The sequence below is a fragment of the Helianthus annuus genome, chromosome 6 (assembly GCF_002127325.2).
Source record: "Helianthus annuus cultivar XRQ/B chromosome 6, HanXRQr2.0-SUNRISE, whole genome shotgun sequence".
In the NCBI taxonomy this organism is placed as follows: Eukaryota; Viridiplantae; Streptophyta; class Magnoliopsida; order Asterales; family Asteraceae; genus Helianthus; species Helianthus annuus.
Genome location: NC_035438.2, coordinates 26,457,892 through 26,470,104, shown reverse-complemented (window position 1 = coordinate 26,470,104; position 12,213 = coordinate 26,457,892). Strand labels below are relative to the sequence as shown.

General features: G+C 34.5%; 1 protein-coding gene across 1 annotated transcript; it reads left to right on the top strand.

Moving 5' to 3' along the window:
- The first annotated feature begins 6,931 nt into the window (after nucleotides 1–6,931).
- Nucleotides 6,932–9,661, top strand: LOC110865063 (ethylene-responsive transcription factor RAP2-3). Its single transcript, XM_022114267.2, has 2 exons — nucleotides 6,932–7,182; nucleotides 8,846–9,661. The coding sequence occupies exons 1-2, from the start codon at nucleotides 6,993–6,995 to the stop codon at nucleotides 9,358–9,360; spliced, it is 705 nt and encodes a 234-aa protein (XP_021969959.1). The 5' UTR covers nucleotides 6,932–6,992; the 3' UTR covers nucleotides 9,361–9,661.
- Nucleotides 9,662–12,213: the final 2,552 nt, after the last annotated feature.

The following is a 12,213-nucleotide window of genomic DNA, read 5'->3' as shown; positions in this document are numbered from 1 at the left end:
AAAGTGACATACTTAACATACTCATAATACAAGTATACCTATTCTTGGGAATACGTACAAATGTATAATACTCAATAAACGGTATGTTGGTTATGGAAACTACAAACACGTGTATATGAGAACCATATGTCAAAACGAGTTAAAAATAGATTATTTTAACGAAACTCTTAAATAATATACATGCAATGCATGCAAATAATATGAGTTAAAATGTAATATTTTAACTAATATACTAAACTTGAATTTTATATAATTATGAGGAATCATATAAAGACATCATGCACTGAAAGTGCAACTCAAAACAAAAACAAATCCAAAACAAGTCTTAGTAAGTGATTAAGACTAAGAAGCGTTACAAGACCGAAGCGTCTAACAAAACCTAGCACGATTGTAGGTTGCACAACAAACCCAGGAAAACGCATTTGAGTACGCACGTTGCACGGACGCAAACTTGTGAGTTCATGTCCCCTTTTCAGTGACGGACCCAGGATTTTTTTTCAATGGGGTCCAATTTTTTCAGTGTTTAAAATTGTCACAACAAAACATTAAAATTTTCGGGTCGGTCCTCGTTCAGGTCAGGTCATAGTGAGGTTTGAACTAGATTTAAAAAAAAAGAGGAAAAATGAGTTATACAAGGATTGAACCCATGACCTCTTGTTGGTAAAAAGAGGGATTTACCACTGCACCAGGTTTCCTTTTCTTTTATGGTGTCCACCTAATTGTATTTATGGGGTCCTTATACAATTTAATTTACCGAATCTACTAATTTTTTTAAAAACATTGGGGTCCGTGGACCCCGATCCAATTCATGTGGGTCCGCCCCTGTCACACCCTGGCTTTGCGGAAGCATGGTTAATTTGGTGTGACTTCTTAATACGATAGCTTAATCATAACAAAGCTATATGAAATAAAACCATGCAAGATCATCCATTTAATTAAGTTTTAAAAACCAAATAAAACAACATTGTCTCAACGGAAACACATCCTAACGACATAAACATTGTTCAACAAACACAAACATCAACATGACATAAACATAGTTTAAGGACTGTGACTTGTCTAGGAAAGAGTCACATCCCCTAAACCGGATGACCTCGTAACTAGTGCACCGGGAAAACGTGTCATACCGCGCCAGATCCTTTAATTCCCTGAAATACATGTAAGTTGAAAAATCAACAACAATGTTGAGCGAGTTCATGTGTAAGTGAGTAAATAAACCTTTGTAAGTATAAAAATCCTGGTATGTAGCAAATAAGGAAAAAGAGATCACCAATGGTTTGCAAGGCCATTGATATGTGTGAAGTGCAAGTAGGGAGACTCAAACCTAGCGGATTTATGCGTTGGGCACAAAGTCACCCCGAGGTCCGTTTCTAGTTTGGCCTGGGGCTGGGCTCGCTACACCCAGATAGATCTACCGCTCCTGTCCCTCGGTCCTACCATGAGGATTAATGGCCTCATGTTGCGCCTACCCACTCACATGATCTATGTAGTAAACCTCCTTACGCTAACCATACCATGTATAAAGTACTTGTAATCATAGTAACATGTATTTCACCCCCGCAGTTTATAAAACTGAAAACAGTTAAGAGAAAAGGGGGACATGAACTCACAGTGGGGCGTCTCTACCAAGTATGTCTCCTGCTCAAGCAGCGGTGTAACGACCTACACGTACTAACTCTATTAGACGGACGGCCGTGCCTTAGCTTTATGGTTTAAGTTTTTGGGAAATAGTTAGACAACTATTTCGTGTTTACATTTAGTAAATACTTGGTAATCATTTTCCTTCCCAAGGATGGGGGATTTAATACATGGGCGTTCGAAATATATTATTAAGTCTCACTTAAAATATATTTTATTTCTAACTCCAAAATATAAATATTCTTCTCAAAAATATTATATTTTCTATCACATAAAATTTTCCCAAAATAATACCTTGACAAAATACGCGTTCAGTCATATTTTCTTAATAATGCGTAAGTTACGTTTTAACGATCGAGTGGTAATAATAATTACCGGTGTAACTTATATATTTATCGTGAAAGCGTTCGTATTATTTTGGATTCGTTAACGTTCGATAGTATTATTTTTACCCTAAAAATAATATTTGTATACTTCACAAAATAATCATAAACACATATCAAGTGACTTTATGAAAAATATATACTAAATATATATTTACCAAGTTTTATTTTGTGAAATCCCACCTCCGATATTTTGTAAATAAAGTCGTGGCGAAATCTATAATTTGAAAACAAGTCGAAAAGTATTTCTAACACTTATGGTGAAAATAATTCTAAGTGTTAGGTTTTTGGAAAAATTTCGCCAGAGTTTCCTTTGTAACGGGAGGTGACCACGCTTTCAAGCGTATCATTTTCTTTTATAAATCAACCCAACAATTTCCTTATTCAACCAAAACAATGTTCAGAACAACAAACTAGTTAATAAATATGTAAATCGCAAAAGATTTCATGAACTTGTGGTTTAACCAAAAATATGAAGTAAATCCCATTACTTTTAGTGGATCTTTATATAAATCAATCCGGTTTCGTAAAAACCTCGCTTTTAAAGAAATTCCATCTTCACAACTTCTTGTCATTTTTTACAAAAATAGTTATTTTGTCGAAACTTTGCGTTACACATGTGTTTACACACTCATGTGTTCTAAAAATCATCCTTGTTAGTGTAAGATCCGTCTTTAGTAAATATGGTTTCTTTGACACTCGGTCCTTTGAAAATACCGCTTGTAGATCCGTAGATCTACTAGTTTTAAACGCTATTCCGTAAGTAAAATCATTTTTACACAAGTTCAAGTTTCGCGTGTGGTAGAGTTTCATCACTTAACCCTTGTTACACTTAAACAAGCTTTATGTCATAATCCATGATCATGACCAATCCGGGTTAAACGATGATCCGAGCTACCACAACATGGATCGGGCCTAAATAACTACACAAATCAAATACTACAAGATTTACACAACATTCAAGCTTTTAACCATCATTACTAGCATTTTTAGTAGACTTTTGCACTTCATCTTGTATGTTTACGAGTTTTAACCGTTACATAACATTTTAACCATCTTAAAATAGTTCGAGAAGGTGATTATAGTAACTTACTACTAGCTTGAGGGTAGGGAAGAATCTAGACGCAAAATGAGTGGATAAAAGCAATGAGGTGAGGTCCTTCGAGTTCCGAATGCACCAAGCCTCCTCGTATGCGATCCTTAGCACTAGAATGATCTTGGAATGGCTTGAACTAAACTCGAAAATTTGATGGATGTTGAAGGGGGTTCGGCCGTGAGCTTCTTGAGAGAGAGAGGGAGTGTTGTTGTGAGTTGTGAGTGTGAATGATTATGATGTGCAAAGCTTGTTACTTATAGACCAAGATCAAGTTCACTAACCTTTGGTTTCTATGCTTTCTTGATATGGGACAAAAGGATTAAAATAATCAAGATTAGGACAATGTGTGTCCCCTCTTGGGGACGGTTTGGTTAGGGGGGGGGGGGTAATCCGGTTCAAATCCAACCAATTAGTTAATATAGTTAGTTAAGTTTAGGGATTAACCCGGTTACTAGTGTGTTGTGCTTACAGTGGGTGTTAGGGTATTTAGGGACCCTAACTGGCTCAGAAAAAGATAAACAATGTTAATGGCAATATTTTCATGTCCCGGGTAAAGTCCGGTTGTTCGGTTGGATAGTAATCCGTTAAAGCGTTTAACAAATCTTTAAAGTGTCGTTATTATTATTTTTAGTGACACAACTTATTCCCGACACTTGGGAAAGTGTCTAGTAATATTTTTCTCATGATTTGGCACTTTATTAGTTAACCAAGTGCTGAATTTTTAGTTAAAGTGCTGAGTTTTGTACTTAGAGTACGTTTTTTGGCACATCCTGTCACTGTAACTTATTCCTAGAGACGCAGTTCTACAACCCTTGTATCTCTACACTCACTATTAGTGTAGTTAACTATCTCGGGCTCATACATGCCTTAGAGGCAGTATCTGCCTGGTGCTAGTTATGACAGCACGTTCAATAGGTTATCCGTTCATTGTGCTACTGTGCTTTTGTGCTTCATGTTTGTCACTAAGGTTCAGCATGTAAATAATGTAGTGACGGTAAATAGAGTATGATGCAAGTATGTACATGTATCAGCATTCAAGTAGCAGTTTATCCATAAGTTCAAGTAAGCACAGTAATTAAGCAGTAATTAATTATTAATTAAGTCGTACGGATACCTGGTTTAGTGAGGGTTGTCACAGCCCCTGCCCCTTTTCTTTTAACGTTTTTGGTTTACCACTTTCGGGGGGAAATACATGTCAAGCTTGGGTATGAATAAGTTATGGAATGAACTCTTAGATCATATGAGCATAGGCTGTAACTGAGGTGCCATTAATCCTTTGAAGGACCACGGAACAAAGGTTAGATCTAATGGGTACGGGCGAGCCCCACTCACGGTCCATGGGTGACCACTTAGAGTGCTGTTGTGTCCCTGTCGGGAGTGAACCGACACTAAAAATTGCCTACTCGGGTTGAGTACCTCCTATGTCGTCACATATATTTATGTCCTTGCAAAACATTAATGATTAACATGTTCATAGACACTTTACATACCTACTTACAAACTGAACTTTCAAATGTTTTTGAGATTCATTTGATGCGCATACACACATGAACTCGCTCAACTTTTGCTGATGTTTTCAAATTACATGTATTTTAGGAAAATAGATGGATCTTTGGCGCTGGTGTTGTTTTCAAGCTGTGAATTTCAAGTCTAGATGTCATCTATTTTTGGAGAGTTTGATTCGTGTATCTCATCGTTGATGAGATATAGGATGCAAAACCTCGTGAAACTAGTCTTTTGTTAAACAAGTCCTTCTGTCGAACTTTGAATCTTATGATGGTTTGTAACTTAAACTTAATACTTTTGTTGGTTGGAAACTTAAACAACTTATGTTTTGTAATGTTTTAAACCTGTGATTGGATGAACATCGCTTATTTTAATCATGTAGTTGTTTGTTATGATCGAATGCAATGAAAACTGATCAAGTCACACACATACGCTTCCGCAAAAGACAGTATTAACCAAACTTTTTTGTTGATCTTGTAATACATAATTAGAAGTAATTGATAAGGATATACAAAATTATTATTCTTGAATAAAAATGACATCAAAAATACTTATTTATCATAAAACTAGTTTATAGACCCGCGTATTACACGAGTTTGTATAATATAAATGATATAGTTATATAATCTTTAAAAACCTTTATATTACTAACGACCTATGTTAATTAGTAAAGAAAATTTATATATACGAATTTCTATTACCATATAATGGTTCACACAACTAACTTAAATTTATCACAAAAACTGGTCCATCTTAATTAGTAATACTGAAAATACCATAATAGTCGTGTATTACAAAAGTTGAATACTGAAAAACATGTAATAATACAAATTTATATGTTATTAATATGAATGAAATTATGTATTAGTTACATATAACAATGTATAAATAATAATAATTTTTATCATTGTGTATCTTTTAAATATAACTTTTATTTAAAATAAATCTCTAAGACCTCAATCTGTTTACAAAGATCATTATTTAAGTTGTTCTTTTTCTTTTTATTGGTAAAAAGCCAAGTTTATTGGTATGACGTAAATTTGATTTGTTATTCTTACTAATAATTGTTATGCGAATTTAATTAATAAATAGTATTTGTAAAGTTATGATATAAGTTACAAGTTTATATATTTATATATGATGAATAAAAATCTTTTCATTATTAAAGGTTAATTGACTATGTCGCAAATGTGTATAAAATGAATTAATATATTTCTTAGCTCTATTAAATTGAAAACACATCGTAAATCAATGTAGCTACAAATCTTAATATTATCGCATCTATAAAACTTCAAAACGTTAAGTTCTCACCATCTATCAATTTAAAACCGAGCTCAATAAAATTTTAGTCTTGTTGTGAGATAGTCCTTTGATTAGTTACTCTTTTTTAACTTTTATTTTAATGTTAGAAAAACTCATATATTGATTTTATAGATAATCTCAGATATGGATAACAGTTTTTGTTTTTTTCTTTTGTAATTTAAACTATTTTATTTTAAGAAGTACTAAAATCATAGTTTTAAATATTATAGATCACTTATATATATTTTTAATTATAAATTAGAAATAGATATTAATTATTATATATTATTAATGAATTATCATAAATTAGAATTAGATATTAATTATTATATATTATAAATAAATTTAAGATGAAAATGCCATGTGATATTAATTTGAAGAATGTTAGAGAAGAAAATACCATGTGGCATTAGAAGTATTCTTTTATTAGTATTAGATTAGACTCAAATATTTCAATTTACATCGAGATAGATGGTAAACGGGCAACAAGTTGTGCCGCAACTATTTTTTGAATAACAAAACTAAGTCTTTTAAAAACTACGTCCATAGATCTCGGTATCATAACATTACTATGCATGATCCTTTAAACTCGAATAACTAGGTCCATGACGTCAGGAAACCAAAAGTATCAAACTTTTAACTCATCAAGTTATATTATTGTTAGAAAAGTATTTGTTACATGAAAAGTAACATTGTTATTTTTTTTTAACGGTAAATTTGGATCATTAGCGGACTACTGGAGTATCATCGTGCCATCAGTGGAACCACCCGATCATATGCATCTCCACTAGGCATAATGCCTATACACCACCAATTCAGAAGGAAACCCAATAAATATGAGAAAATACCCTTTATGAGAATCGAACCCCAAACCTATTACTCCTAAAATTTTATTCCACCCTCAAAATGCTACTGTACACTATGCACGAAAAGTAACATTATTGCTTGTCTTTTTCCCTCATTACTAGTTGTAACCGTCCGCTATAAATGTACAAGTTGATCATCAACCCTCTTGCATTTCACCATTTCTCTCTCTCTCTCCCTCTCTCTCTCTACCAACACCAAAAATGTGCGGTGGTGCAGTCATCTCCGACGACGATCAGGTCTTCGACCGTCGCCGCAAGCTGACACCCAACGACCTCTGGTCCGAATTCGACACCGACGATCTCTTCGGTTGGGATTTCAAACCTCAAAACCTCCGTTCCACCGCTAACAAGAACAAAACTACTTCAGTCTCCAACAAATTCAGCAACAAAGGTATCAATTCTATATTGCTTGCTTTGATCTCTTATTCAAAATTAATACGGATACAATTGTCCTTATTTTTTTTAACGGCTAAACTTATATTAAAAATTGGTCTGAAAAAACTAAATTACAAACTGATCTAGAAAAACGAACCTTAAATTAACTGTTCAGTTGTACTTTTGCATCGATATTTTCTGCGGTTATTGCTTAGTTTTGAATTTTATTTTATTTTTATATTTTTTTTTCATTAAATTTGCTTCAGAATAAAGTAAAGTTACACTTTATGAAATTTGAAACTTGAATTCCGATTTTTTTTTAAATTTATTTACTGACGTGTGAACCATTTGATTATCGAATTTTGGACTAGTTACAAGTTTTTTAATTTTTTATTTTTTGTAATATATTCGTCTAATTTAGGAATTTGTGCTTCAAAATGGAATTTTGATGTTATAAACGTGATGCAATTTTTAAGAAATAAAAAGGAAATAAATGAAATTGATGATTAATGTGGCCTAATTTATATCGAAAAAACTGGTTGTGCAAAACATGTTATCTTTGTGTAGCAAAGTTGATTTTGTAATAAATTTGTTTATTATACCTGACCATGTAAATCACATGTGATTATTTGTAGATTTGTTTTTATGATTTATGGACAAAATTAACTTTTATAAAAAATAACAAGTGATTATCACATATTTTCAGTTATGTTACAAATATTCTTAAAAATAACACAAGTGATTATCACCTCTTAATTTGTGTTTATTGAAAAAGTTATTTGGCACCATTTAATTTTTTTTTAATGGTCAGATCTGATAAAAACAGAAACAGCCTAGCAAAGACCATGCAATTGTTTATTTAATTCGTAAATAAAATTAAAATATTGGAATAGTTTAAGAAAATTCAGATGATTTTGTACATTCACGAGTTCCAAAATGCCTACTATGCATCATTGAAATTCTAAATAATTTGATTTTCATTTATAGCACACGCACAACACACGCATGTAATTATTTATTAATTATTGTAATTTATTTAAAAGCTACAATTTGCAATTTAAAATCATTAAATCAGGATTTGACATTCAATGTATAACAACTTGATACACGATCCAATTAATTGTTGTTTCAATGATTAAAATTTGAAATATCTATCTTATTTTTTCTTATCTTTATTGTTGTTTTAATGATTAAAATAATTTATCATTGTCATCACCACCACAATCACAAACCTTTCTTATAAAATTGAGTAAACTTCCGTTTTGCTCCCTGTGGTTTGTTCACTTTAACGGTTTTGCTCTAAACCTTTAAAAATAGCCATTTTACTCCCTGATGTTTCGGTTTTTTTGCCAGTTTGCTCCCTGCCTCTAACTCCATCCAAATTGTTTGTTTTTCCATTTTGCTCCCTGCAGGGAGCAAACTGACAACAAAACCAAAACATCAGGGAGTAAAATGGCTATTTTTAAAGGTTTGGGGCAAAACCGTTAAAGTGACCAAACCACAGGGAGCAAATCGGAAGTTTACTCTATAAAATTTTATAAAAATCATCATTTTCACATTTTCTTTATTTTTACTAAACTTATAACAATTTTATTTACGGTTGTGCTATACGTACCCCTGCTCTACTTTATATCATAGGGGGTACATTTAACCTCACCAGAGATGATATGAAATTGCAGAGCCAAATGAAAAATCTCCCAAGCCGAGCTTGAAAAAGGCGAAACCCCGAAAGAACAAGTTCAGAGGGATCAGGCAGCGGCCATGGGGGAAATGGGCAGCCGAGATCCGAGACCCACAGAAGGGTGTTCGAGTCTGGCTTGGCACATTTAACACGCCTGAAGAAGCGGCTCAAGCCTATGACGAAGCAGCCAAGCGTATCCGAGGGGATAAGGCTAAGCTCAACTTTGATTCACCACCTGCCAAGAAACTGTGTGTCCAGACCCCTACTGAGTCAACTCAGTCAACTGTGCACGAACCACCATCGCCATCAGAGTTGCTGAACTATGATCAATTCCAAAACCAGTCTTACTACTCGAACAGCGTCAATGTGGCTGATGATTATGAGTTCAAGGAGCAGATATCGAACCTCGAGACCTTCTTAGGACTTGATCATGAGCTTACTCAGTTTGGTGGATTCGGTGGTGGCGAGCTGAATAATCTTTGGATGATGGACGACTTTCCGGTTATAATTTGAGCAACCGAGTTGAGTGAGTGAACCCAGTGAGTGAAGTTAATGGTCTCTATATTAAAAGCAAGACTTGTTTATGAGGTGGCTGTGATAATGGTAATGGTACAATAAGTTGTGTTGCCGTGTGTGTTGTACATATGCGGCACACAACCATATGTGTGTTTTCCTTACCGTATGTGTGTTTTCTTAATGGTTTGATGATGCTATTTTTTTTTGTTTTGTTTTAGAATATATATGTATATATAGGTTGGTTTACTGTAAAAAGTGAATTTTGCATCTTAAGAAGCCATATAAATATTTAGGATTTGACATATGCATTTTTAGGATGAGAGAATATGTGTTCGTAAATTTAAAGGTTGCTGATTTTAGAAGCATAATGTTCTAATACTTTAGACGCACCATTGTAATTACATAGATTGTTCATGCATCAAACCTAGACAATTTGGACGCACTTTTACACATTAGATGCACTTTTGTAATTGGTTTAACTAGTAATAAGACTCACGTGAGTTGCGGCGCGAGTACTTTGTAAATATCGAACGGATTAGTCTAAGCATTATGGATTTTAGTGTGGGTGCCACATCATCGAACTTCATTCCATCACTAGTGATGGATTTTAGCGTCGGTGCTCATCACAAGTGATGGGGTGCCCGTATCATCTTCTTCCTCATCATCATCCAACGGTCCCCTCAACAACTTTCAAAGATTGCCACGCGTTATGGCTACAACGAGTTATGAAGTTCATGTGTTTTGGAAAGGATGGCGGCGGTGTTCCACGGGGTTTCACGCATGGTCACTGTGCCACCACGGAGCGCCCCGTCTCCCCTAATTAAGGGTGTGATGATAACCAAACCACTATCACCTTTATTATTTTAATTTATTTTTGTCTCAAAGTCATCAAATGGAGGGTCGTGATAATCGTCGTTTAATCTACGACAACCACCCTCAATCAAGGGGGGGGGGGTGTAGCCTTACATTCATGTTTCTACGTGACGAATCATGTTCCAACCATTACCCTACTCTTCGGCAATCATAACTAAACTCACGACCATTTAATAGCAAAATTGTATCGCCTCATCTTAAACAGTGATTATCTTAATTATCAAAAGTCCAGAACCATTTAATTCACTTCTCGTGATTAAAAAAATACTTTTTATTGTACAAGGTAGTTTTTGCGTGCGAGACTTAGGCCATGGGGTATGGGGTTTGGGTTGGGGCTTGGGATGGCTGAAAACGCCCAAGTCATCACCCCGGGGGCTTGGGTTGGGGCGTGGGTTTGGGGCGTGGCCCCATTGGAGTGGGTTTGAAGCCGGGCGTGGGGCGGGCTAGTAGGGCTAGTAAGGTGGCATGGCGGGCTCTCAATGGCCAAACCAAACTCATGCCCCCAACCCAAGCCCCACCATACCCATGGGCGTGGGTTTGAGTGGTGGGGGGGGGAGGGGGGCTCCCATTCCACGTGTCAACAAATGTCCCAACCCAAGCCCCACCATACGTTATGAAGGACTTACGAATGACTCATGATGTGACACATGTATAATTTAGACGGTAGTAAATACATTTGTATACTTACAAGTGCCTCTTTAAATAGTCTAGGCTCCCTATTGTAATCACATGAGTTGCTCATGATGTTGATCAGTTCTGTTTAAAATATAAAGGAAAACGAAATAACATACCTTTGATTGCATCAGTAGAGAATCCAGTCAGAGACGCAGCCACGGACTTCGACATAGTTGTCAGTTTAGATCTGGTTCCTCCTTAGGGTGTAAAGTGATGATGGTGATGAACCGAAAGTAGGGAGGTTTCGGTTATAGAGAGAGAGGGACGAATTGTGATGTTATGTTGTTAGGTTGTGTGTCTAACCTTTAACCTCTCTAATAATCTCCTTATATATACACCCAAGAGGAAACCCAATTAGTTAATAAGGGTAATATGGTCCATCAACAATTACCAACTAATTATTAATAGGTTATTAATATATTTTGATCTATATTATATAAATGATAATGATGGCTATTAGATTAAATATAAATAAATAAATATTTAATCTTACATTCTCCCACTTAGCCGAATAATCATTTATCATGAGTATTAGATTAGTCTGATCAGAAGTTAATACTCATTTTAGCCTTAAACAAGTACTATAGCAGAGAAATACAGCCGTTGAATCATTATGCGACTCAGGACCACCATTAGTCATACTATAGCCTTAATTTAAAACCTAACAGTTATGATCAAAATAAGTAAGCCCTTTAATGCTTGATTTGTATTTATAGTTGTCTAAATGTCATTACACCGGCAGAACATATGTAAGAGACATACAAAATCAAACTGATGAGGAATATTAAAAGTTAATCATTCATAGTACGATATGCAGTTGTACATAGTCATCAATAAACCCGTGATTATTATAAGCGCTTACATAATAGTTATGGGTGATAGACTTTTAGTTATAGGATCCTTAAGCATATCATGAATACATTCGATACAAAGATTTAGTTTCCTCAATTCGTTCATAAACGAATAATTAATTGTGTATTGAAATTTAATGCAGCACCTCTCGAACTGTTACTGTTCAAGGAGACATGGTAGCTGACTTTATCACAATAAGTCTTCAATATATTAATTATATGGAGTTAATAAACTTATGAGTCCACTGATAAATTTTCAACAACATTTAGTGACTATTGCTTTGTGATCAACAATATATTATATCGTTATAACTTAGGTTGTTATTATCAGTTTATTATCACTCCTCCATAAGATAGGTTTTGTCTGCTGACATAAAGATATACCCGAAATTACATTTTGTCATCTTTGAATATTACAAAGTTAGAGTAATAAACCGGGTTGAGTTATCAC